Below are 26711 nucleotides of genomic sequence, written 5' to 3'. Positions count from 1 at the left end.
TGAAACTGAGCATGCTGAAGTAGCAGCGCAAGCCCAACCATAGAGAACCTATCGAGATCGCCCGTGTACCCTGAGTTATGTTCTTGTTAAATCCTCACGGAGGCTTGCCCGTCTGGGAGTATACTGTCTCTTTGTTCTTGTATATATTCCCTTTGGTATTTACTTCTGAGAAATTTAGAAGTACATTATTGTCGAAAAGATTGCATGTGTTTGATTATATATATTAGTATATATTGGTCGACCAATAATTCTCTTCGAATACTCATCGGAGAATCCCTCAAGGCATATTCTTTATAATGTGCGGTATCATACTATGAGCACTTATCATTCAAAGAGCTGTGAATAGCTGCAGATTTTAGACCAATTCCCCTGGAAGGCATAATTATCGGTATTTGTCTGTATCAAAGACCCTGAAATTAGGGAGGTGTACAATAGCCGATATCCACTTGCTCCATGTGTTGCACAATAGTATGCGTTGAACCTGGTAAGGCCCTGGATTTATTGATATTTGTTTCACCAGTCTAGATATTAATGTTCTCCTTCACTATTTACCACAGATTCCCCTGGCTTACATATGATCCAGCCCATGCTTCTAGTACCTTATAAAAACTCTTATCCTTATTAGCAAATATTGAAAATCTATAAATATCCACGTTTATAGGCCCATACACAATTTTAGCATGTCAATTCTAGAGCATTCCAACACAAGCAATATGATGTCAGACTACGCCCGTTCTTTAGAAGTGGGGCCGAAAATAGATTATTTCCACTTCGGATCGTCCCGTTACGTGACCGCCCCTTCAGGTATCATACTTCGAATTTGAAATACGTCAACGTATGTACAAAGTACACTAGTATTTTTCGGCTAGTAGCCGAGGTGGGCATCCAACGTTCAGATATTGTCTACCACTCTAATGTGCTTAATTGGACTGTTCTTTTCGGAGGTAAATATTTACCGACCGAGGACTCTGATTGGCATTTATCGCTTTTTCTAGTGGGTATTTAGATCTGGCTAGGCCCTGCTTTATAGGAACGTATGCTGTGTCTATAGTACGTATGTAGACGTTGCACATGGTATGTTTGTAGACTTTTAAGCTTTGCACTGCGATAGATTAAAATGAATTTAATCTGGAGTCCACTTAACATTGTGCTTCTAAGGGTTCAAATGATATCCATGGTTGCCTGTGTCGTGATTATGCTCTAATTTCACTTAATAAAATCTTGCCCTAAGTCGTGTCACCATTGCCCCTGACCTGACGGTATATGTATAACATAGACCATCATCCATACTGTTGTAAGGCTGATGTCTAAGTGAAAATAGAATATTGTTTTAGACTTGCTGACAATCAACACCCTCGAGGCTCAAGTGATATCCGACTTCTGCACTTGACTTTCTCGTAGTGTCTGACCTAAATTTAGGTTGTCATGCCAATAATTACTTCAAAGATGATAAAAGTTAGTATCCTTACAATGTTTTGCTGCTTTGTCTTATATTCGAACTTAGTTCAGGACTTCTATGGCCTAACCATAATAGAAAACAGAGCTATATCTGTTTGACTTTGTAGTCTTGTTAATGTGGCACATAGACCATTATTCGTGATACCCCGGCCTCTTCATAGAAACAGTTCTGTTATCCCGACGATCCTAAGGGACTGGTTCTGAGCTTCCCTCTGTGCCAAAGGCAGCTCAGAACCATTATTGTAGCCTGCGGCATGATTCTTCCGAACGAAAACCCCCCGATGTTAGGCAAAGGGCCTTTTTTTGCATTCATTTCAGTCGAACTAGATTTAGACTGTCTCACTCAGGTTGCACCCCTACAGTTGCTGATGCACCTGGTTTAAGGTTCTATTCGAGTCACACATCAAATTATATCCTGTCAAGTATCTTCCCATAGTTGTAAGCCTCAGTCGTGACTTCCTTGTTTGCCTCGAATATGGAAAGAGCATGATCAGAAACCGGCACGTGTTGTCACGAGCAGCGTTCCTTCCTAACCAGGTGCCCAGCTGGTGACTCTGTTTACTATTTCTTCCTCCGGCTTCCCTTTCTCTTTCTCTTCCCTTTCTCTCTTCTCCCACTTCACGTTCGTTTCCCTTTTCCTACTTTGACCCTCGTTTTTCATCGATTGCTTGGTTACTCTATCAAGTCATCACTTTACATTCGTTTATTAACCTCCATCTTCGGCAAGATGGTAGCTTGGACGCGTTTCAAGTTGCTTCTGGCCATGGTCACCACTCTGGTGACCATGGCTGCTGCTGCGGCTGGTACATAACATCGCCCATAACTGGCTGCATTATGACCATCTACTGACTCTGTTGAACAGAATGCCACAACATCGAGTCGGTTTTTCTTCAGGACCCCCACACCGGGGAGCAGTACCAGTTCGGTGAAAGTAAGTCAAGCTCACTGGCTCAGCTTTGCCGTTGCTGATCAATGTTCACAGTCAATGTTTTGCCTCGGGCATTGTTTGGTCGCGCTGTACACGCTGCTGAATTGAGTAAGTACAACCTCGTCATCCTCTATGCGGAGATTTATCAATTCACTTGACTCTTACAGATCAAAAGACTAACTCAATACTAGTCACTGTCACGGTTACCCATACTACCTGCGGTTCTGATGAAGCGACCACAACTGTCACCACGGATGTTCATTGCACCACTGATCATTCTACCACACCCCTCACCACTGAATCTACCACTCCGATCCCGGTTCAGGTCACTACCCCTGCGCCTACTACCTCCTTAACCCCGGTGCCTGCTGCCACTCAGACTTCTGTGCCAAGCGTCCCCCAGGTGTCTACTCAGTCATCTGCTCCGGTCTCCACACAGACTTCTGTTCCCAGCACTCCTGGGGTGACCACCCTATCAACTGTGCCTGCCGGCCCTCACAGTTCCGTTCCTGGAACTACCGAGGTGACTACCCACTCGTCTGTGCCTGTTGTCCCTCACAGTTCTGCCCCCAGCACAACCAAGACTCCTGCGCCTGGCACCACTTTGGTGACCTCCCAGTCTTCTGCACCCGGAACTGCCGAGACCCCAGTGCCTAGTGCTACTGAGATACCCACTGGAAGCAGCTCTGTAACCAACACTAGATCCTCCACGGTTACTGCCACTGAGTCAGTGTCTTCATCTCGTCCTAGTGTTACCAGTGTGGCTCCTGTTCCTGCCACCACTGCTGAGGACCACACCACTTCCACAGTTTCCGGTACTGTCACTGAGGTGACAACAAGTCCCAATGCTACCAGTGTGGCTCCTGTTCCTGTCACCACTGCTGTGGACCACATCACCTCTACTATTCCTGGCACTGTTACCGAGGTGACCACCGAGATAATCTCTTCGCCTTGCCCTTCCCCCTCTGAAGTCTCTTCTGCTTCTGGGGTAACTACTGGGTCAATCACATCATCTCGTCCTACCAATGTGGTTCCTGTCCCCGGTACTACTGGAATTGCTTACACAAACTCAACTGTCACCCAGACTCCTAGCCCTGTGACTAATTTGAGCACTGGTTACACTGCATCTGCATCTTCTCGATCCAACTCAACTGAGCTGGCTCCTATTCCGGTGACTACTGAAATCACTATCACCGTTGAGATTTCTTGCACCGAGATGACCAAGTGTGTCAGCACCAAGGTTCTTACCGCCAGCACCCTGCCAGTCTCGCAGACAACTGTCCCGGTCGTCGCTCCACATGCCACCACGACGACCGAGATTCAGACGACTGCCCTCCCCCCTGTTCCCATTGCCACTGAGCTGGTCACTGCCACGATTGAGATCCCTTGCACTGAGACCACCAAATGCATCAGTACCAAGGTGCACACCACCATCCCTACGGAGACTGCCACCGTCTCTGTGACTCCAATCCCGGTCACAGTTCCTGCTCCACAGACCACCACTGAAGTCGTGACCACTGTCATCCAGCCAACTGCTCCTGGCGCTATTCCACAGGAGACCACCAAGGTTGTGACTACTGTGATTCAGCCTACTGTTCCTGCTCCAGTTCCGCAGGCTCCCACCCACGAGGTGACTACCGAGATCAAGCCGACTGAGTTAGTCCCACTTCCACACACCACCACTGTTGAGGCTACTACTCTGGTCAAGCTTCCTGTTCCTCCTGTTCAGCAGAGTACCACAACAGAGTCCAAGGTTTCTGTTGTGCCTCCCCAACAGCCTACCCACACTCAGAAGGATACTGCCCCGCCGTCTCCTCAGGGTACTTCTTCCAGTGGCACTCACGCCCCTTCTCCTGTTTTCAACAGTGCTGAGGCCGCTGGAATCATGGACAGCCGTCTCGTTACCATGAGCATTTTGACTATGCTCGCTCACTTGTTTATGTGAGGACGCCATACGCTTTTACCGTGTTAGGCAAGCATAGCCATCTTCTACCGTAGCAAGAATGGTACCTGATGCGATGATTGTGTTCAGGATGGAATTCGAGGCACCCAGTTTTGATGGGTGGCCGTTTGTTTTTTTATGGGATGCAACTGGCTCCCCTTAATTTTGCAAATTTTATCAGTGACTCATATTCTAGTTGAAGCATAGCTTTTCTAATTTCAGAAATGTTCACTATCAATTATTTCTAAATGAAGAACTAAAGTATCTTGTAATCTACAATCTACAACCGAATAGAAAGCCCAAGGACAAAAGAGCTGACCGAACAGTGCATTCGGGTAATTATATTTCGGCTGTGAAACAAATATTACAGATAAACAGAACGTAATACGTATGTAGTGAGTAGTGAGTAGCTAAAGCAGTGAACAATAACACGCAACTTTATCAAATGAACAACGGCCAGTGTGATAACCTCACAGAATGGATGAATACTAATATCCCCAACAAATGGGTACAGTAGCTTGGCTAAAAGCCAGGGTATCTCAGAGAAACAAGGAGAATGCATAGGTATGTGCACATGGAGTATACACATAGGACAGACGTGAATGGGTACAGATGTGTCCTTACCCCAACAGAGTTCAAACCTCAACCTCACCACCAAGGGATTCAATATCTCTTGTCAGAGCACAGAGGCGACATCCATCCCCAATCTTATCTCGCAGGATTCTTGCCGTCGTGACTTTGGGGCCAATGGTGCGAGATGCAGTAGCAGATCGGGTTTCGTCGACTGGAGACATGGCTCGAGGTGTGAGGTCTGCAGATCGGTCACGGCTGTTCGCGCCGGATTGTTGCTGTGACGTGTCTGAGTGCAAGTGGGATAGATGGAATATATGACCACAAGCAAAGGCAACGAGTATTTCTCGCTCTATAGCAGGGTTAGTATTAGCATTGTTTTTCCGAGGGTAAAATATGGAATTGGGTTGGGTGAGAATCATACCGTTTGCTCGGAAGGCAGCGTTGCAACCGCCGCATCTTCCCTGTCCAGAACCTCCGAATTTTCTCGCACCACTGGTTACGGATAATTGGTCTTGAGCCTGAGTTTTCGTTGTCGGTGTCTTATTAAAATCTTCGTCTCTGTCCTCGACGACATCGAACTTGATTCCCCGCCGCTGACCTTTGCGCAGCGAGTCCATCCCAAGTGCAACTTCACTTTGCATAACCCTAGCCGCGCCTTGGCTGATACTAGCCTGCAGATCGTGCTCACGGATCAAGCGAGTGAGGCCCTCTCTTAGACCCTCAATCTCTAGCCCGCTCGGGATCCGACGCACGAGCTTTATCGGGTCGATGGCCGTTCCGGCCTCGACAAGAAGACCATGGATGAACTTTGGCTTGTCCATAGAGTAATCAAGTAGATCCTCCCATAGATCAGGATCATCCTGTGATTTTGCAAATGAAATGGCCTGTGAAACATCCTTGAGATCCGATAGAATCAGGTTCAAGGCTCGCTTCGTCTGGCCCATCTTGGACAAGAGGAAAATCAACTCTGGTGTGAATTTGTGGTCTTCGCAGATGGATGTGGCTTTCTCGAATGAGTAAGATATACTTGTTTGGAGGAACTCCATCAGTAGAGGCCGGTCGTAATCGGCAAATACCTCAACGGCTGTATCCGCAAAGTTATCAATCAGGGCTTTGCCTTCATCGGCAGCAAGCTTGCTGGCTGCATCTCGAGCATGAATTCCACGTCCTCTTCTGGGCTTAGAGGCGTCATGCGGTAATGATTCGCCTCGCCAGAGGGCACGGAGATAGAAATAAAGAAACAGAAACCGGTTTGCGGCGATCAACTGTGATACCACGGTTTCTGGAGGAACAATGCCCGTGTATGCCTCGCTTACAAGGAGTCGTGTGGGCTCGGATATCAACTCCTCCAGTTCTGATTTGGTCGCTGACTTCATTTGCTCTTTGGAAACGCGAATCATAATGAAGGCTGGTATATCATCAGTGACTGCATCGAGCAAGCGGTGTTCCCGAACCAAAGCCATAGCAGCATCTCCATCTTGCAATCGAATATAGCAACGCAAGGCTTCGCGGTAATGCCCTCCTACGAGGAATAACTTGGCGAGGCAATCTGTAAGGATTCGCCACTCGTCAGAACCGGCACGCACTGATTCGGATTTCGCCTGTGCTTCGATAGCTTCTGTGACCACATTCACATCAAACAAGTCGAATGGCCATGTTTCAATGAGTTCTTTGAATTTGACCAAGTCTCGTGACACATAGTGGGTGAGAATGACTTCGTAAATCCGAGAAGACAGCGATGGATTTAAGTCGACTGGAATGTGTGAAGTGATCTCGTCGATTTTATCATTTTTGATGAAGGTCCATGCCCAGTGTTCCCATCGTGGGGCATTGCAGATGACTTTGCCACAAATGTTCGCGGCGTCAATCCACTTCTCTTCGCTGACAAGTTGCTTGATCCACAGTTCCCCGAGGCGAGCCTTTTCTTGTTCAGCAGCAGAAACCTTTGTTCGACCAGCCGTCATGATAGATGATCGATCATCGGCAAAAAATTCACCTAAACTGGTTTGGGACCTTCCTGCAGCCTCAGAAATAGCTTCGGTTACGTCGGGTATCGAGCCCGCAGCTTCGGGATGTTTATCGACGAGACGCCATGCGTCTTCGTACTGGCCATGAGAGTCAAGCCAGGACAGGCGGTCTGCAAGATCCCTTTTGACTGCAACAACACAATCATATGGGCTGTGCACAAAGATTTTGGCACCAGGAGCACCGGAAACTTCCTGCACCTCCTTCGGAAGGGCATCCTCAGCCGCGTGGAGCTTGGATATGAAAGAGGGAGCAACTCTACCAGACCCCTTGTCGCCACTGCTTGTGGTACTGCGGATGCTGGCACCGGAGCTAAATAGTCGCGCAGGGTACATAGTAGCATCCAAAAGCCCATACCCAAGAGCCCCCAGGGCACCACGCTGGACAACTTGTCCCTCTGGGGTTTTCCACGGAGGCAAGACACTTAGATGATAATCAGACGCCGAGAGACCTTCAAACCGGTTAATTGAAAGTGTATCGGCGCTGATTTCTTCCTTGGTCTCAATGTCAATGACACGAAGTTCAGGTTCTAGGCCCTTTTTTCGATTCCGGGTCCCACTGCCTCTTCCGTTGCTTGTATTTTCTCCTTCGGTTTCCATATATGCGAGAACGACAAGAAGACGAGGCGTGTACAATGAGATGCCAGATACCACACAATCCGTTCGTAATCTGTATCCCAAGTTAGCGATGAGCGATTCAATCCGTGAGTGTTCCAGCTTACATTGTAACGACCTCCGCAGAGCCCAATTTCTCGCCCTTGGATGATTTGCTTACCCTTTCGGGGTAGACATCAATGACCCAAACAGTTCCTCCCCAGCCGACAACAAGCTTCTCCACTTTCTCAGCGGACCCAGTCGATTGTACCTCTGGACTTGCAGAATTGTCATTTGGATCGAGATTGTCCCGACTGTCTAAAGCAGACTGGTCGAGCCATTCTGCGCGTGCCTTCCAAACACCGGCCATTTCCTCCCAGCCGGGACGATTCGGACGATCAATATGGCTGATTCTTTTCCAGGCAAATTCCGTCTCTGAAGAATCCAGATGCAGATTTGACCGCATAATCTTGATGCCTTCCTCATTGACCCAGGCGACGTATCTCCCTGACAGTGACCATTTAATTGTGCTTATAGTTCCTTCACCGCTGTGGATAATTGTATCTTTCCCACTATTGGATGCCAAGCCCATGGATCCAAGCCAACTTGAGGCTGTGGCAGCCGCACCCCCCATTATTGTAGAGTTGGAGGTCGCTCCAATACGACCGCCAGTTGTCAGGACCAATTCACCCGCTCGGCCACCAGACAGGTATGACCGATCAGTTTTGTACTCTGGAGACAAAGCAATAGACTGAACGGGGCGACCAAAATTGCGTAACAGCACATCCTTGGGGTCTACCAGCGACGAGACACACACGTGGCCGTCGATTGAGGAGGTTCCGATGTAAATCGAGTTCGATGGTATGGGAGGGACGGTTGGGTGATTACTCAGTTTTCCTTGGCCACGGATACTGCCGGTGGTATTAGATGATCGCGTAGATGGTCTGTATTCTTCTGCGGTCTGCTTGCTGAAAGTGTCTTGCCTAAGATTCGGAAGCGGAGGTGGAAATGGCGATATCGATATTGAGGTGACACTTGCTGAGTGTGCATGGTATACACGGAGCGACTGTAAAAGCGGCAAGGACATAACATGCTTGACAAGGTCAGCTCATATGTCTGCGCGCCGGTGTGGCTAACTTACGACATTCCCGTTGTGTGTCCCGACAATCTAGACATATCATTAGCTCATTATATAGTATAGGGTCCGCTAAGAATGCATACCATTTTATCTCCTGCGACGAGAAACGAGCTTGTCGCATCCCCGTTGCGATACACCGATCCCAGGTGCTTCGTCAGGTATGCGTACTTGAGGCGGGGCTCCTCGTCCTCGTCGTCCGAGTCCTCCTCTTCCTCGGCCTCCTCTTCTTCTCCATCATCGCTGCTACTAGAGTTGCTGTCATTGCATCGTTGGTGTCTATCTTGGGCGCCTTGAGTCGTGTCTGTAGGCGAACTGGTTCGTATGGATGTGTCGTGCTTGGGAGTGCTCTGAACGGCACTTTCGTCCGGCGGTGTCGCGCCAGGCGCGTCCATGGCGAATCCCTCTCAGCACCTGCAGCTCCCAAACTGGTTGAAGTGGAATGCGACAAGCTGGAAACGGTGGTTCTTCAGATGAGCCGGGGTAGGTCAGGGCCCGTCGGGAGCTTGGTTCCATGACTAAGCGGGGTATTGGGCCCGTGGGCTGCAAAACGATGTCATCGACCGAGCCACTAAGGTTTTTGTCCCTCAGACACATAATGTTTGCCAGGCCATATGTCTGCTTGAGCTGCACACGACCAGGATTACGGCTTCCTACGCGACCGCAGACCCAATACCTTCATGTCTCTCCTCCATTGGCCCTTCCCCGACGGAAGGACTTCTTCTCATCCAATGCCCACTTGAAACAAAAACAGAACAGCGATGAACCAATTGAGTTCTCTCCCGACTCCCAGAAGCAGCGTCGACGGGGGCCTAGACTACCAGTAGCTCCAACTTCATTGCGGCGAGTAGCGGTAGAGGCACAGAGATCGAAGGATGGCATTCTCTCCAAGGCGCTTCTCAGAGAGCAGGGGTTATATCGGACCAAGGTAGGCATAACTGAGATTTTCTATAATTTCCTTCTACTGATTGTTTTGGTGTTCCTAGACAGTAACCGCCTACGCCGTAGCCGAGCAATTCAACATCCGCCAAGTCAGAGATATTTTACAAGAACGAGGATATGAGCCGGACCCGTTGGAAACAGGACTCTTCCCGCAAGTCGTTCATGTTCAGATACCTTTAGACTCCATACAGCGCATGACAAACCCTTCCAGCACAGGTTTACCATCCGACGAAGTGGGTGATTTATTTGTGTTCCCCTCCGGTACAGTGGTAGCATGGTCGCTCCCAGAAGGATTCACATCATTTCTGGCAACACGAACTCTCTTGCCCGCAGCAGAAGCTCCCCATGTGGATGACTTGGAAACCGAGGACCTCGAATTCGTGGAGGACCCAAAGCGGGAGAACAGTGTGATCAAAGGGGACACAATTATACTAGGGACCAACTCTAGTCATGGAGGTGCAGATGGATCACCATCGGGGCAACAATCCGTCGACACGGTGTTGACCAAGGTTGCATTTTCGTCGGGTCTTGCTCGGAGTACAAAGTTGGCCGTCCTCGAGAGCCTTCTTTCAAATTATTTTGAATCGACTCGGCCAATCCCGACTCTTCTATCACAGGGATCCCGACTTCCTTTTACACGAGACTTTGTCCTCCGCAAGACGGGCCAACTACTCAGTGTCCGAGCGCAGCTCAATCTCTATTCCGAGCTCACTGATTCTCTTCCTGATATCTTTTGGGACAGCCGACACGAGCTCGGCTTGGAGGGATACTACGAGCAGGCTGGCAGAGCCTTAGATGTTGGAATTCGCATCAAACTGCTGAATGAGAAGATGGACTATGCGCAAGAGATCGCAAGTGTACTTCGGGAGCGGCTTAGTGAGACACACGGACTCCGACTAGAATGGATCATCATTCTGCTCATTGCCGTTGAGGTTGGCTTTGAAGTATTACGGTTATGGAAAGAAAGAGTCCATGAACAGGAGGCACGGAAGCAGGAGGCCTAGGATCACCTGCCAGAAATGACAGGCGCAAGCTCGGTGAGATCATTTTGCCCACCGACCAACTATGATACCCCTTCCTGAATTTAAGTATACCCCAATGAACATGTTCAACTTGAAAAGAATGCAATATAAAAGCATAGCTGGCAAGTAAACAAAGCCCAGGTGACTCTTATCAGCTGCCCCCGCGCTTAGTCATATGACTCCGCACGACCTCGAGAGGCGACTACGATACGATCACCTTTGTAGCCTGAATATACTTATCCCTTCTCTGAACACGACCGCCCTAGTACTTGTCTACTTATCTAGTTGTCATATTCTTTCTCTGCGTCAATTTTACAAGTGTGCTCCCTCTAATCACGACAAAAGACTCCCATCGATGATGCGGGGATCATCACAACAGTTTATGGGCTTCCCCGGACCCCAGAAGATCCTCAAGACCTTCGGCTCACTCTGGCTTTCGCAAACTCCAAACGAGAATACACACCCTGGAACTTTGTCATCATGCCCTATCTCGGAAATAAGTTGCCAGGCCAACTACCACGGTCAAGACACCTGCTGTTTCAACTACCCCGGTGGCCAAATGTTGCAGACGCAATTCTGGGATGTCGACCCTGCACTCGGCCCTGAAGATGCATGGACTATCCACGGACTATGGTGAGTTTGTTCCACATCCCCAAGTTGAATGAATATAATACTAACTCTTCAGGCCCGATCACTGCAACGGCGGCTTTGACCAATTCTGCGATTCCGGACGCAAGTACAGCAACATTTCCTTAATTCTAGTTGACGCGGGCCGCGGAGACCTGCTCGAATACATGAGCGAGTATTGGAAGGATTTCCGTGGTGATGATAGCAATCTCTGGCAACATGAGTGGAACAAGCACGGCACTTGTGTCAGCACTTTGGAACCACATTGCTACGAGGACTACCTGCCGCAACAGGATGTTGTGGACTACTTCGACAAAACTGTTGAGGTTTATAAGGAATTGCCCACCCATGAGGTTAGTTTGATTGTCTCGATCAATGACTATATATTGGGTTCAAGCCACTAACCATGCATAAGTTCTTGGCCAATGCTGGCATCATACCATCTCAGACGCATACCTATGCTCTTGCCGATATTGAAGCCGCACTGGAACAAGCCCATGGAAATCCTGTCACTGTCCGTTGCCGAAACGGCGCCATGAATGAGATTTGGTACTATTTCAATATCGCAGGAAGTCTACAGTTTGGAGAATTCATCTCTGCAGGCCCAGGTCGGTTAAACTTCAAAGTTATTCACTCAGGTAGACTACAAGCTTACAAAATGACCAGATGGCCAGAAATCCAATTGCCCATCCAGGGGGATCAAGTACCCACTGAAGCATACTCGGCACGAGCCTGCCCCGACAGCCACAGGTGGTCACCCCGAGCCCACCGCGCCAGGCACTCCGTTTACAGATCGAGGTAACTTGATTGTGTCGAGGCTTGGCAGAAAGCATGGCTGTATCATCAGCTACGGAAGTTGGTTTTCGTCAGGGACCTGTGCGACTTTCCGGGCCGAAAAGATAGCAGGTTCGTAGCTGTGCTTTCCGCGTATGATGCCTCTGCTATTGATTGCTAACATGAAGTAAATGGCATCGTGCAGATGATAGATTTACCCTGAAATCTAGCAAGGGGCCCTGTGCCTTTGAACGAGACGCCCTTGCTTGCGGACCTCACGTCAACACGCCAAGCGAGTTCACCGTATGTATATCCCTAATATTTTTACATAATCTCGTTTCATGTTCTCACACTACATACAGGCCAAGGATGGTAAGCTCGCTTACAGTGATCACACTACTTTCTATGCCGAGAATCCACCCAAGGGGCGTACAAAGAGTACTGTGTATGCTTCGCAAGGGGGGCGACCTATTGAGATCGAGATCACATGGACTTCGAAGTAGATGGTTTATGTTTATTGTATCCCTCGCTATACCCCTAGTGGAAAGTAGGTTGGCCTATTGGGATGTGGCACAGAAATCCCGGCATAGAATGGGGGCGACGGGACTGTTAGTCATTGATTCGTTGGCGCAGAGTAATTATAAATCCCAAATAGAAACACACATTGTCTAGAGTAGGATCTTAGTATGTGTAATTTTCTCTGTGGACAAATATGAGGGTGCGCATCGACAGACTCGAAGGTCACTAGGACCCAGACAACTTGCTCTCTGTCTCCTGGGCTGGCTCTTTTGGGCAGCCTTTATTTTCCTTAAACTGGCATTATTAAGTAGATAGTCCAGCCTACAATTCTACGATCAATAGAGCAACAGACGATATGGAACGGCATGTAAGCCATAGGTATAACAAGTTTGAAACAGTAGAGTACAGGCTATCCTCAATTATGTCTGTCACCGAAGGAAAATAATCCTCCACACAAGCTATCCTTTAACAAGGTAGGTGTACAGAAAAGATTCATTGAAAGTGTAAAGACATCAAATACATATCGCATCATGAACATATAAAAAGAAGGGTAAACACCGGGAATAAGCACGCCGTATATCGAACATCTTCAAAGAGATGAGATATGGCCAAAAGGACGTAAACAAAACCATGAAAAACAAAGGAGAAACATGAAAAACAAGAGAAATACAGGGGGGGAAATAAGGGCAGGGCAAAAAAGCAAATACCCAAACACCCGCAAGTCCACAAAGTGTCAAATCCCGAAATGTGCAGAGAAAGAAAACGCCCGATTTTGTCATGGGTCATTAAAGTGTACAAGGTCGTCCCGTATCGTTGCAAAGAAGTCTCGCCGTGAAGATAAGCCGCGTATGTATCGCCGTGCTCGTTTTTTTTTTATACCAAAAGTAGTTCAAGGGTCCACCAGGAACTCACTGGACAAGCAGTCGATTGGGTCAGTCAGGTCGTCGTCCATGTGGGGAATACCAGAAAAGGTCTTCTCGGGGTAATAGGACGAGACAGAGGCGAAGTCGGTTGTATCCACGAACTGATAAGTCGGAAAACCAGGGATGCCTGAGTGAGCTAGATGACCGAATTCCTCTCGCAGGTCGTCGGAGGGATCTTGAGTCATGAAAATATCGATCTCCGAGCCGACGGATGATTCAGCCAGAGTGGGTGCCGAGCGAGGGGAGGACATCTCCCGAGGCGAGAGAGCAGATTCACTGTAGAGCGATTCCTGCGAATAGGTAGATTCCTGCGAGTATGCCTGGGAACTGAAATTCGATCCGTACTGCGCCATTGCCTGCTCATATCTAGCGTGAGCGAGTTGGGGTGGTGACAAGGGCAGCATGTCATCCTCGAGCTGGGCATCCAGGGAGTCGTAGGTCTGACATGGCGAGGAAATCGTGCGATATCTGTCTCCGGGGGAGGTGGGTGGCGTGAAAGACGAGACGGCAGTGGACGGGGCATACTTGGGCGAGTTGAACACGGGAGCATCTTGCAGAGTGATGTTGGTATTAGCTGAAGCGGCTGAGGTTTTTTCGGCAACACGTTGGCGAGTACGAGTAGACTTGGCCTGGCGGGTGTCGATATCCGGACGGCTGGTCTTCTTCTTCGGGGGACGGCCACGCTTGGTGGTCTTTGGAACCACACCGGTGAATCCTCCAACGCACATATCGCGCTGACGGTGACGGGTCAGGGCATCCTGTCTGGCAAAGCTGGCACCACAGGCACAGGTAAAGGGCTTGTTGCCACTGTGTGTCTTGAGATGGCGCTTGAGATCATGTCCGCGCACAAAGTGCTTTTCGCAAATGTCGCATTTGAATTGACGGTCTCCAAGGTGGGTTTGGACGTGGGATTTGATGTTTTCCTTACGACCAAAGCGGCAAAGGCAGCCCGTAAATAGACAGACCCACTTTCCATCTTTGGGATCGGGGCCGGAGATGAACTTGGCGATTTCGTCAGTCGAGACACCGGTTTGCTGGACTGAGGCCTTGACTCGAGCATCAAGGTCACCATCGTGAACGGTTGGGTCGGTTGGGATCGAGATAGTGGACGGGGCTCGCTTCTTGGATCTGCCAGTGGACGACGCGAATGAGGCATTGGAATTTTGAGGTGTCATCCCATATGAACTCGGGGATGGCATATCGGCAACTTCCGTGAAAGACGAGCTGATCGGGGAATTGACGGGGGAGGGCATTTGCTGCTTAATCTGCACAGAATCGACATAGGGGACTCCTTGCAACGACTGGGCTCTCTGCATCTCAGCAGTGGCAGGGGTATGGGGAAATGAGAAACTTTGGGACTTGGAAGATGATGGGTCATTGCTGTACATGGAATAATCAATAGATCTTTTCAATGGGGTAGAATTGGGTGTCATGGGGGAGTTGTCTGCCATATAATTAGCGTCGGCCGGATGAGATTGAAGCGAAAGTTGCATACAAGCAGTAGACATTTGCGAAAGGATTTTCGCAGATGGAGCCTTTGGTTGAACAGAGACTGGGTGCATTGGACCGGCATAGGCCGTCACCTGCTCATTTTGGACCATTGGTATGTTGCGCTGAGGGAACAAATCCCAATCGGCATTGCTAATAAATTGTTGCTGTTGCTGGTTCGAGAATTGTTCTTGCTGCATACGGTGCAGCGCAAGCTTCAATGGTGTATTTTCGGAGCATTCACTGACTGATCGAGACATAGCCGGGGCACCGACAGAAGAGGGCGAAGGGCTACCAGTGGTGGTGTGAATCGCTTGCAATTGTTCTTGGTTGAAAGCCTCGCAGTCAGACCCGAGCGACTGGTGTGGTTGATATTGATACGGTTGCATGTGCACGGCTGATGGAATGAAAGATCGCTCGGGCTGCTGGGCATAAGATTGATACTGCTGAGAATCCTTCTGTTGATATGAGAAACCTGATTTTTCGTTAAAATAATCTCGCAACTGCGAGACCGTCTTCGGCATGTGTCGGTCCATAGTGGCCTGTTGACTGAAAGAGCTGTAGTCTACAGTCTGGCCTCGACGATGTGACCGACGGGGTTGGATATTGGTCATGACTGGCGCGAGCTCGAATGGAGCCACTGGTGTGGAGATTTGACGGCGGTGACGACCGTTTCCGAGCGCGTTGGAGTTCATGGCTATATTGCCGACAGTTGGTCCTGGATGAGGTGTCAGTATGTGAATCGGAAAGCGATGGGCAATAGGAGGGAAAGAGTTAGAGCCTCGAGCTATTCAAGTCAGGTAAATCAACGTTGCTTCAATTCTGAGCAGAAACGCGAATGTATGAAGGTTTCCAAGGTTTGGTTCTGGAACCCAGATCTATGTAAGACCCGCGGTACTGATCAACAAATCGGGGGTTGGCATAGCAACGGCTCAGCCCGGGCGTCTGGGAAACCAAGGCTCTGACGAAGTGGGTCTTGTCCTTGATTTTACCCTTTTGATCGAGGCCTTACTTAGATTTATCCTTCTTCTGCAAGGACTTGTTATCCCCTGTGTTAAAAAAGGCATATAATTGTACATAGACCTACAAAATTGACAACTCCTCGGCTCGTTTCCGAGGAGATTCAATATAAACAAGTCGATCTCAGATTAGCTCCAAATATGGGCCGGTAGCCCCATTGCGTCATATCGATATCTGATATTCGACCTGTCCAACATGGGATATTATTGTCTACGTACGGCCTTAGGAATGGATTTTTGCCTCCTTCAAGGTCACGTGCTGGTTGACACTGAGTGTTTCTTTCCATCTGCAGGGTAATGCAAAAAAAGAAAAACAATGGCGGCACCCGGAATCGAACCGGGGCTGGTACAGGAGTGCGACCTGAGTCTCCACAATGTAACGTCATACCACTAGACCATGCCACCTATTGGGTGCTGACTTTTTTCTCATCTTAACTTATCACAAAGACCAATAACCTTTCTCTCAACACCTTTTACGACAGCTGTCTTAACACAAAAAAGTTGATGCATTCAGACAATGACGGAGCGTCCACCTTGAGGAGGCACCACTCGGGAAGAGTCAGGAGTCAAGGGTGAAAAGATGTTCACAGATAAAGACGACAGCGTAACGACGTGCACTGAAGCTTGGGTGGTTATAGGTATTACTGAAACTCAGACAAAAAAAAAAGCACCTAGAGAAAGATGCGTGCATACGTGGTAGTAGGTGGTGAAAGTTGAAGGTTTAGTTGTGGTGAGGTGTGCAGTTGGACAGACGCAAACGTTGTCAGTGTACAAAATAGGAACATTTCAAAGAAACACTGGAGCCACCCGGAATCACTGGGGCTTATATAGGATCGATATGCTACCTAACAAAACATACCTGGGAGACAACACAGGTCATACCACTACGGGATGCCATGGCAGCTATTTGGTATGGACTACCAAGGGTTGTATACGCCCATTCGATGCCCCAGTGCATTTGGCCTAAATCTATATCGCTTCTTACACCTCTCTATACGGTGTATTGTAAATCATCGACATATTCTGACACGGAATTGGTCCGGCGAGCCCATAAAACGATGCTTTGTATGTAATACAAGTTTATCTATCACCACATTTCGTGGTTTATTTCTCTCACAATTCTTATATGAACGAAAGCATACCTCTTTTACTATACAGCCTGCAGTATCAAACCTAGGCACAAGCATTCTTATTGCAGAACTTGACGACACACTCCCGCTAGCTGTGATACTCAACTAATATGAATTACTATGTCATTTCTACCATATTCGTAACTCCTATCATGGAGGTTGATATATTATTATGGCATATTGGTTAGCCCTTTGATTTCCTCTCTAGTCAACGATGTCTATTTTGATCTCCAAACCTTCGTCGATGGGCTTCTTTTGAGGCACAACAACAGCAGGAACTTCATCGTAGGATTGTCAGCTATTTGATGGCCGGGCTCCGTTAGGAATACCACGGATGCACCTTCTTTGATGGCAACCTTGATGGAGATATATTTACAGTCGTTCTGTATTGGTATTCGAGGGACCATTCGGCCGAACTTGTACGACAGACCATGGGAAAAAAAGAGAAGAGCGTAGAAAAATCACAGGCTCCATAGCGTTCTTCCATGGCATTCATCCAACAATGTGAGCGGCGCACTTTTAAGTCGGCTGCGCATATGCTAGTGCGGATCCTGATTCACCGCCAACCAAGCCCTCCTATACCATTTCGCGGAGGCCTTTCTTCGACCCAGGATCATTCTATAGGGAGCAGATACTATCAGACCCTGCTGGTAGGCTGCTAATCGCCATGAGGGACTAGACGTGAGGTGAAGACCATTAGCCTGGCTCTTATGTTTCAATCTGCGGTGGAATTGATAAAACATTTTGTGGATTTCCTGGAGGGGTTGAGCATAGCTCGATCGAAGCGACTGCTCCGTCGAAGAGTACCATCACCCGTAGGCACAGGGCTAAGGAACATCCTGTTCCCGATATGGAGCCGGGTCAACTGGATTTAAAGGAACCCAGAGGAACAGGCTTCCTTCGAACGAGACAACCTCTATCTTCGAGATCCTGAATTGGAAAGCGGCCTTTCATAGCCCTAATAATATCGTTTCTCTAAACTACGCTTATATTTTGTCATCTGTAGCCTCCGTTAGTCTACATATCTTTATATGTTGTTCTTGGTTGAGTCTAGTTAATATAGTGACATGGCTTGAGCTGCCACAGGAGATCTGATGTGTTAACTGTGTTAACACAAGATAGACCACAATGTGTCGTCATATCACTAGACCATGACACCTATTTTATGGAATGGGCACCAGATTATAACTCCATCAAGTCGAGAATAGTTAGCAAAAATGGGTTACCTAGGGAACACTTAACTACAAATCTGAAAAGAGGTGACCCTAGCTAGTCCTTATACGATAAGAATCCTCCTACATACAAACTTAAGATATAGCATATAAATCATTATTAACAAAGGCATAAAAAAAGAAGTAGACGAAGTACGGAATCGTAAATCACTGATAGAGAGAGAGAGAGACAGAAAAAAAAAAAGATGGCGCCACCCGGAATCGAACCGGGGCTGGTACAGGAGTGCGACCTAAGTCTCCACAATGTAACGTCATACCACTAGACCATGGCACCCAACTTGATGAAATAACCATCATATTACAAATTCATAAGCTAACCTTCGCTTATGTAAAATCTTCTTTCGACTTGAAAAGATCCAAAAATTATGCAAGATTTTCATTCGGGCTAGTCCCATTTCGGAAAATGGGCCACTCACGTGATCACACAACCATTTTAATCACCAACCGGCTTCCGCGCACAACGATCTTCTTTAATCTTGTAAGGTTGAGGAAGACACGACTGTCGAGGTGAGTTTTTGTCCTATGCAAGCAGATGGAATTGTGATGGGCATGCGCAACTAGTTCGCAGTCTATTCATTCTCTGCCTGCCACATTTTTATCGCGACCATCCCACTGACTTTTCTTAGGCCTTCATCAAGATGCAGATCTTCGTCAAGACCCTTACGGGTAAGACTATCACCCTTGAGGTGGAGTCCTCCGATACCATTGACAATGTCAAGTCCAAGATCCAGGGTAAGCACAACCGAAATCCGCGAGCAGCGATCGCGCACACGCACATGATTCTCTCTAGAAAAATTCCGGCACTAACATTTCACTAGACAAGGAGGGTATTCCCCCTGACCAGCAGCGCCTGATCTTCGCTGGTAAGCAGCTCGAGGATGGCCGCACTCTCTCGGATTACAACATCCAGAAGGAGTCGACCCTTCACCTCGTCCTCCGCCTGCGTGGTGGTGGTAAGAAGCGCAAGAAGAAGGTCTACACCACCCCCAAGAAGATCAAGCACAAGCACAAGAAGACCAAGCTCGCCATCCTCAAGTACTACAAGGTTGACGGTGACGGCAAGATCGAGCGTCTTCGCCGCGAGTGCCCCGCTCCCGAGGTATGTGATCCCCCTATTGTTTTAGGACAATACCCTTGGATCCCATCAACAGAAAACTAATTCTCTCTTCTAGTGTGGTGCCGGTGTCTTCATGGCCGCTATGCACAACCGCCAGTACTGCGGTAAGTGCCACCTCACCTACGTCTTCGACGAGGCCAAATAAATGGTCTAAGTCGGACCGTGGTGTGCTGTCACCGAGCTTAGACATAGTTTTGCTACGCCGGGCCAAGTGATGGAGTGTCACGGTTGACGCTGGTTGATGATGGTTGCTTGGAATACCCATGTACTACAGTCAATTAAAAAAAACTAGGCATTCGCCGAAAACTCGACATCCCACGTAATAATATACTCGTATGTATTCGTAGACTTCAATATTCACATCTCGTGTACTCAACTGTCCTGCCAATGGTAATGCACAACATCGTGCAAGCTTTCACCTACTGGTCGGGGAAGCCGGCTTTGAGGTTCTCATACTTACTCTCGGGGTACGCAAGGGCATTAGACGCCTGATCCAAAGCGCCTTCACCACCCACCCCATTGACAAAGATACCGATCAAGCTTCCCTCTGCCGGATTAGCGTCCTTCCCGCCCTTATCACCGCTACTCTCCCACCACATACCACCACCGAGCCCGCGATCGCGAATATAGTTCGCCTTGAGCTGCGCCACATGGGGCGTGTCGTAAGAAACCATCGTGCGCGAACCGCCATCATAGCAGTACGACGCACCAGATTCCTCGTCGAACTTCTCCTCGGCCCCGGGTCTGGGCAGCGCCTTGTAGTCCCACACCCCGTTCTCCCAACTGCCCTGTCCGACCCCGTTGAAGGGGGCACCGGGTCCATCGGTATTCTCGAATGCACGTCCGTACAGTGGCATGCCCATGACGATCTTTGAGGGTGGGACGCCGCCGTCGTTGATGTAGTAGTTTACAGCAGCCTCGATTGAGAACGGTGTGGATGCTGGGTTGGAGGCTGAAGGGGAGATGTTCGCTTGGTGGCCAGCGTTGCTGTCCCAGCTTCCAGCGAAATCGTATGCCATGAGGTTGTAGAAGTCTAGCACTGGGGTCATCTCTTGGAATTTAAGCTTCTCGTAGTTGCTCGCGCCTGTGACAGTCAGTTTTGATAGTTCGCAGTACTTTTCCATCGCCGGGAATATGGTATGGACATACCGGCAGGGCAGGCGATTGTCAAGTAGAAACGGCGATCAGAACCAGCCTCTCTGTCAAGAACCTATTTGCGGTCAGTTTGGTCCAATTCAAGTTAGGCGAACGACATACCTCTCGGCACTTCTGGAGCAAGAGAACTAGATTCTGAGCCTCGGTTTCATCTGGGTATATAGTGAGCCTCGTACTTCCATCGAATATATTTTGACAAACTCACCCTTGGGGTATTCCCAATCGATATCAAGACCTACAAAGGAGTCAAAATCAGCATTGTACAGAGTACCTAACCGATGAAACATACCATCGAATCCCAGATCTAGAACCAGACGTGTCGCCGATTCGGCAAATTTAGTTCGACCCTCATCGGTGCTTGCAGGCTGTGGGAAATTCGCCGAGTACGTCCAGCCACCGATAGAAAGCAAAACCTTCAGCTTGCGGTTCTGCTTCTTGAGCAGGAAGAGCTGCTTAGCACATCCGTACACATTGTCGCCGACGTCATTCCACGAATCTGTCGGGTAATGCTTCTCGACATCGGACCAAGAGTCGGTCAAGTATCTGCAGTTTTGAGTTAGGAAATCTTCTGCAGTCTGTAAGGATCAACAAAACCTACACTTCACCGCTTTCAGGACGAATGTTCGCAAATGCATACAGAATGTGTGTCAGCTTCGCCGCGGGCAGATCCTGTGGGTTATAGTTGCGGCCGTAAATTGCCTATTGGGTATGTCAACAATGGTACTTTTTTTCGATATATATGTCCAACTATAGTTAGGCATAGTAAACTGGACGCGGGTCATGCAGTCGACATTGAAATGACATAAGCAACATTAAGCACATACCCAGTTGACAAAGTATGCGACTGATTTGATCTCAGACATGGTTGCAGATTGGTTGAAGTGTTGCAAGAGAACAGCCACAACAGTAAATAAGGTAATGAGCTTGAGTTGATAAGCCACAATTCGAAGTCAAAAGAAAGTTATATCAAGTTTCAGAAACACTCACAGGCAAGTATTTCTAGGGGTACTTAATGTCGCAGCCTAATTGTTAGTGCACTGTTGTATCGGCAATCCCAACGCCACGTCATTGGTTGGAACTCACATGTGGCGGTGTATACCAAGGCACCAAGGCACCGATCGTGGATTTATAAATAGAAAACGATATTCGAGATGATATTGCAATCGAAGTTATAATCTGGAGACCCTGGAGATTATATGTATGTTACTAAATGTCCAAAAGGGTCCAAGAAAAACGTGGTGCGTGACACCTCCGCCTGTTCAAGGTGCATGTAACCTCATTCTTGGCCAATCCCTAATGTGTTTCACGTAATAGCGTGTTAGGTTATTGGTTTTTGAGTTCACATCTTGTGGAAGCACAAGGGAATATCAAGTACTCGTGATGTTGAAGAATGCTACCCTAGGCAAGAATGAGAAATGGCCCGCCTGAAGGGGGCAATACGACGTGGAATGATGACTGGCTACATGACCATGAGAACTCCATTGTTCATTATATTGATTGTTAAGCTTGGAAGGTCTTGAATATTTTGAAGCCCAAAAATCTCATGGGAAGTATCTCAATGCGAAAAAAAAAAAAAAAGCTCAACATTAGCCTTTAGAGCTACAAAATACCCTCGATATATAAAGCATTGGTCAGGCGACTCATGTCAAATATATCCACACGGGGAATCGAGCATGGCCCCGACTCTTTCGGCAGTAGATCGACCGAACCCGTGGCAAGTGACGACCTCAAGCCGAAGGGTGTTTGGAGAATCGGCATTCGCGGGTAGTGATCTTAACGTAGCGAGTGATATACAAGGATCGACCGAGACTACACGTGGACTCAGGGTTCAACATCCTTCCTGATCATGAGATGATCATCAAACCTATAAATCAAGACTTCAACATGGCTCATGATCTCCAAGTATACTTGGCCTCAACGCAACCCATCTAGTTGCCCTATATTTATTCCCTATGGTATCATATGAGTAGATCTATGTATGTCACTGTTATCCACAACGATATTGAACACACTCGGAGGTCGCCGAAGAAATAGAAATCAATACACAATGATCGACAAAGCATTTTTATCCATGCCCCACGTCATAATTTAATGCCGTCACGATGCAACAAGCTGCAATGGCCGAGAAGACATCTAGAAAGCGAAACGTATAGGAAATGATCCGAAACCCCACTGTTGATTTAACGGGAAATAAAACGTGGGAATTACCCATTCAGAACAAATCAAAAGAAAGGAAAAGAAACCGTCGCCTGGAAAGCCAGTCCATCCATAGCTGAACTCGAGCCGCGATATGCTCGTTCGTAGCTTTGATTGGATCTACATAGCTGAACTAACGCCCTTGGCTTCACAAGCCGTGTCCGAAATTTCTAGCGATCCAGATCCACTTTGATCTATGCAACGTTTTTTTTTTTTATGACCTTTCACTCTGGGACGGTGGATCTTTCAGCTGGTATCTCTGCCTCGGCGCCCCAGGTGTCTGGTCCATGTGTTAATTGCCGACGTCTCTATCTTTTCTGTGCATGTAGTCCCGGAGAGCAAATTTTATACACATATTCTGTGATTGTGGGGCCATTAGGGCTATTTGTACATGCATTCACCCAAGTACTCCATATTATACATATTGCCTAGTCTAGAAGAATTAGAGTCTATATTGAACAGTGTAATGGAATTTGATTTTCAAAAGTCTTATAACACCACAAACAGAAATACCCCCCGGAAAAAAGAAAACAAGAGGGGATATCGTAGCTATAACCAAAACCACGCAATAAATCCAAACTCATTTTGTGTTTTGCACAGAAGGCCGATGGTACTCACGACCAGCGTTATACCCGCCATTCACGCAAGCCCCTCTATTAAAAGAATCATATAAAAGCCCCCAAAAGGCTCACAAGGACTTGAGAATCAGTAGAAGGCAAAACCCGAAAAACCCCCTACCCAACCCGAGGCCACATGCAACATGCAACATGCATTCATTTCCATTTTCGTTTCATATTCTCATCGCCGATGCGATTACCGGCCTCCAACCCAGCGACGAATGACATCCAAGGACGGATCATCATCAACCCAGTGACCAGCGCGCAGATCAGCTGCTCGTAAGTCCGCAACGACATGCTGGTCCGTGAAACGGGCCAGATCTTGATGGAGGGTGGCTGTTGCGCTCTTGAGGGCTGCGACGTGTTGGGCCATTGCCTGGGAGCCACGTAGAATGCCGGCGCGCGTCATGGCCCATCGTCTGGCTGCGGCGGCGCGAAGGTAGATCTTGTGCGCTTGGAATCGGCGTGCACTGCCGTCCAGTATGACTCTGCGGGAAGACTGTTAGCGTGTCTTGATATGACCGGAGAGGCTGGGGTTGGATAGTGTATATACCTCTGTAGCTCGGCTTTCTCGGTCTCGACATTCCCTTGCCCTGTTACCGGACAGGGTTGGTAGTTGGCGGACATTAGGGCCTGGGCTGAGGCTAGGGATTCGCGAAGTATTACGAAACCATCTTCCCAGTATTCTTCTTGGGATGGTTCGACATGTTGTTGCGAGATGTGGAGTAGGAGAGTGCGGTAGTCGTTGATTATCTCGGCGACTCGCATAGCGCGAGCTTGATTGACTGCATGGCTTAGTAATTTGATGATTGGTTGATATGATGGTCAGCTTACATCCGTCAGCCATATTTTTTGGTATATTAGTATATAAAAAGGTAATTGATCAGATGGACGAGTAGAAGGTTAAATGATAAGTATAAAAAATGGGTATCAATAACCTATGAGAGACGAAAGGAAGGTAACGGTCAGAGGAACTGATGATCCATGTAGTCGAGAGTGTTAGGCCACCAACAGTTGGGGGGACAGGGTAGATATAAGTTGGAGATGGTGTTTCTCCTTACCCCATACATGACAACTCCGAATAGGACACAAAATAATAATAACACAAAACCAAAGATTTATCAGCCCTTGACGGGGCCGACCTCAGGATACATCACCATCGAGAAGATGGGGCTGCACCAATAGACGGTCAAGATGCCACGATCAGAGAGTTCGGATTGTCAAGCACAGCTGGGATGGGACCGGGCCCATAAGCTCCCGAGAAACCGTTTACGGCATGGCTACCATCCCTGTCCCATGGAGATGAACCCGACAGTGGAGAGAGAGTAGGGGCCATATGTCGTATGGGAAAACCTAGCCTATTGCATTGACACTATTCTGTGTGGATTGGAAGGTGGAGATCAGTGGCCCGCATATGAGATTAGGTTCCTGTGTCGATTTGGGGAGATGGGCGTTTCATGATGCTGATTGGACAGTTCTGGTGAACTATTCAGTGGGGAATCATATTTTTTTCTTTTTTGCGATGCATCCTCGTGCTTGAAATTCAGAAGAAGAAAAAGGTTCTCAGCCTTGGACCTGCATTGGAGATCTAATGTTCGGACCTGAACTCGGACTTGACGTGTAGTGGATCTGACAGGAGAACATGTTCAGCTGGTCTTTGCCACACTTATTATTAGTCTAGCACTTCCTCTAGCCACATTAGTCCCTCCTAGCCGCACTAGTTCGATTGACCAGGCCAATCATATCATAGAGAAATACTATTGGACTGAATTTATGGGCCACAGCCACATGTGGCTCTCTTATGCCCGTGTCTCCTTGCTTTCCCAGGTTGATGCACGTAGACGCTGTGATAAACCCATAATAGCGGATAGTCCATATTTCAGAGTGGCGCTCCAATTTTGACAGGCTGAGAAGTGATCGGACCCCCCGACATTACGCTATAGTATCCAGTCCATATCGGTGTCAAGAAATGGGTATCCATACTGTCGGGAATACTAAATTGGATCTGTGCTCTAATAGTTCATGCCGTCAAGATGCATGGGATGAACCCACCGAACATAGCCGAAAAGTATAACTCGTGCAGAAAATTGAGTTATCATTCACAGATCGTCTGTTTCTCTAAAACACCAGTCCTTCCATTACTGGTCGCTTACATCCATAGCTTGCAGGTCCAGATCGCTCAGTCCTTCTCGGCTATGGCCTGCAGCCGTTCATCAATCTCCTCTTCCGTCAGGGCACGGAACTCTGTAGTGGTTCCCTCGCCATCGGCCCGCGGCCCACCGACAACACCAATCTCAATCTCATGCTTCTTGAAGTCAACACTTAGCACATTGCTGAGGGCTGTGATGCCCAGCTCCACAACCTCCTCCCAGCTGCCCGGGGCCGCATCCTTGTTCTTCAGTTTCTTCTCCAAGTAGTTCAACGCCTCCTGCTGCTTGGGCCCGGATGCTGTCGCCTTGTACCCAACGTAGTAACCGGCAGGGTCACACTTGTAGAGCTGCGGGCCGCTCTCATCATCGACGGAGATCAGGGTCGTAGCCACGCCAAGTGGTCGCATGTAAGCCTGAAGAGTTTCAAAAACCATGTCAGCTATGTTATCTCTCTAGATGGAATGGCTGTACTGCGGGAAACCTTACCCTTTGTGTGTAGACCTGGTTGATATTTGCCAGACGCTTTGCCAGGACATCGCACGGCATTTCATATCCGAACTTGTACCGGAACTCAGCAGCCTCACCACGGGCCCGGTCGACGGATGCGCGAGCATCTGCTATGGAGCCGGTCATCACACAGCCTACGGAAGGCGAGATCCGGAATACATGTGAAACGGAGGATGGGTCGATCAATTTGTCCTGGTAGACGACGGATTAGCGTGAGCGCAATCCCCCAGCTATAAACGAGAAATCCATCTTACAGCGACTTTCTTCTGCGAGAGCACCACGGCACAGTCCTTGCCCCTCACACCGATGGAGGTGATGTTGGCTGAGGTGATGGCCTTGAATGCATATTCTGAGATGTTTGGTCAGCGGTGACGACAGCGCACGGATTGAGGCCGCTGGGTAGATCGAGGCGGATTCATCGAAGAGGGTGCAATACATACCAACTTGGTACAATCGACCCTGGTCAGAGAAGATGGTGATATGTCTATCGTAGGCGCTTCCTGCGGAGAGAACCAAGGTCAGTGGATGAAGTCATGTGGTTGGACTGGGCCATCGAATTAGGGAGCATACCAGACATGACGGCGGATCTTCAAGTATTTTATAGCGAGAGTAACAAAGAGCAAAGGAGATAAATGAGAA

At 48.3% G+C, this 26711-nt stretch overlaps 9 protein-coding genes across 9 annotated transcripts; 3 read left to right on the top strand and 6 right to left on the bottom strand.

The window, feature by feature from the left end:
* Nucleotides 1-2185: 2185 nt before the first annotated feature.
* On the top strand, nucleotides 2186-4331 carry N7447_003853 (uncharacterized protein; the record flags this gene model as incomplete). The annotated part of the gene is made up of 4 exons (XM_057228128.1): nucleotides 2186-2261; nucleotides 2321-2389; nucleotides 2441-2494; nucleotides 2578-4331. The coding sequence occupies 4 exons, from the start codon at nucleotides 2186-2188 to the stop codon at nucleotides 4329-4331; spliced, it is 1953 nt and encodes a 650-aa protein (XP_057087469.1).
* Nucleotides 4332-4963: 632 nt separating this feature from the next.
* On the bottom strand, nucleotides 4964-9049 carry N7447_003852 (CLH domain-containing protein; the record flags this gene model as incomplete). The annotated part of the gene is made up of 5 exons (XM_057228127.1): nucleotides 4964-5250; nucleotides 5323-7595; nucleotides 7648-8612; nucleotides 8661-8687; nucleotides 8741-9049. 5 exons carry the CDS (start codon nucleotides 9047-9049, stop codon nucleotides 4964-4966), a joined length of 3861 nt encoding a protein of 1286 aa, XP_057087468.1.
* A 203-nt stretch (nucleotides 9050-9252) lies between these two features.
* Nucleotides 9253-10600, top strand: N7447_003851 (RMD1 family protein; the record flags this gene model as incomplete). The annotated part of the gene is made up of 2 exons (XM_057228126.1): nucleotides 9253-9582; nucleotides 9641-10600. 2 exons carry the CDS (start codon nucleotides 9253-9255, stop codon nucleotides 10598-10600), a joined length of 1290 nt encoding a protein of 429 aa, XP_057087467.1.
* A 373-nt stretch (nucleotides 10601-10973) lies between these two features.
* On the top strand, nucleotides 10974-12522 carry N7447_003850 (T2 family ribonuclease; the record flags this gene model as incomplete). Its single annotated transcript, XM_057228125.1, has 6 exons — nucleotides 10974-11251; nucleotides 11304-11598; nucleotides 11661-11853; nucleotides 11912-12151; nucleotides 12225-12322; nucleotides 12382-12522. The coding sequence occupies 6 exons, from the start codon at nucleotides 10974-10976 to the stop codon at nucleotides 12520-12522; spliced, it is 1245 nt and encodes a 414-aa protein (XP_057087466.1).
* A 905-nt stretch (nucleotides 12523-13427) lies between these two features.
* On the bottom strand, nucleotides 13428-15644 carry ace2 (putative C2H2 transcription factor (Swi5); the record flags this gene model as incomplete). The annotated part of the gene is made up of 1 exon (XM_057228124.1): nucleotides 13428-15644. The coding sequence occupies one exon, from the start codon at nucleotides 15642-15644 to the stop codon at nucleotides 13428-13430; it is 2217 nt and encodes a 738-aa protein (XP_057087465.1).
* Nucleotides 15645-19442: 3798 nt separating this feature from the next.
* Nucleotides 19443-19637, bottom strand: N7447_003848 (uncharacterized protein; the record flags this gene model as incomplete). Its single annotated transcript, XM_057228123.1, has 1 exon — nucleotides 19443-19637. The coding sequence occupies one exon, from the start codon at nucleotides 19635-19637 to the stop codon at nucleotides 19443-19445; it is 195 nt and encodes a 64-aa protein (XP_057087464.1).
* A 229-nt stretch (nucleotides 19638-19866) lies between these two features.
* Nucleotides 19867-21465, bottom strand: N7447_003847 (glycoside hydrolase family 18 protein; the record flags this gene model as incomplete). The annotated part of the gene is made up of 7 exons (XM_057228122.1): nucleotides 19867-20531; nucleotides 20597-20657; nucleotides 20705-20754; nucleotides 20808-20837; nucleotides 20892-21145; nucleotides 21201-21301; nucleotides 21427-21465. The coding sequence occupies 7 exons, from the start codon at nucleotides 21463-21465 to the stop codon at nucleotides 19867-19869; spliced, it is 1200 nt and encodes a 399-aa protein (XP_057087463.1).
* A 2146-nt stretch (nucleotides 21466-23611) lies between these two features.
* Nucleotides 23612-24262, bottom strand: N7447_003846 (uncharacterized protein; the record flags this gene model as incomplete). The annotated part of the gene is made up of 3 exons (XM_057228121.1): nucleotides 23612-23903; nucleotides 23969-24200; nucleotides 24250-24262. The coding sequence occupies 3 exons, from the start codon at nucleotides 24260-24262 to the stop codon at nucleotides 23612-23614; spliced, it is 537 nt and encodes a 178-aa protein (XP_057087462.1).
* A 1332-nt stretch (nucleotides 24263-25594) lies between these two features.
* On the bottom strand, nucleotides 25595-26649 carry prs2 (proteasome core particle subunit alpha 1; the record flags this gene model as incomplete). Its single annotated transcript, XM_057228120.1, has 5 exons — nucleotides 25595-25978; nucleotides 26052-26264; nucleotides 26327-26421; nucleotides 26513-26572; nucleotides 26643-26649. 5 exons carry the CDS (start codon nucleotides 26647-26649, stop codon nucleotides 25595-25597), a joined length of 759 nt encoding a protein of 252 aa, XP_057087461.1.
* Between the last annotated feature and the right edge of the window lie 62 nt (nucleotides 26650-26711).

Source organism: Penicillium robsamsonii (assembly GCF_028829455.1).
Source record: "Penicillium robsamsonii strain IBT 29466 chromosome Unknown utg000002l_segment0_segment0, whole genome shotgun sequence".
Taxonomy (NCBI): Eukaryota; Fungi; Ascomycota; class Eurotiomycetes; order Eurotiales; family Aspergillaceae; genus Penicillium; species Penicillium robsamsonii.
Note: the sequence above shows the minus strand (reverse complement) of the source record. Positions and strands in the feature narration are given on the sequence as shown.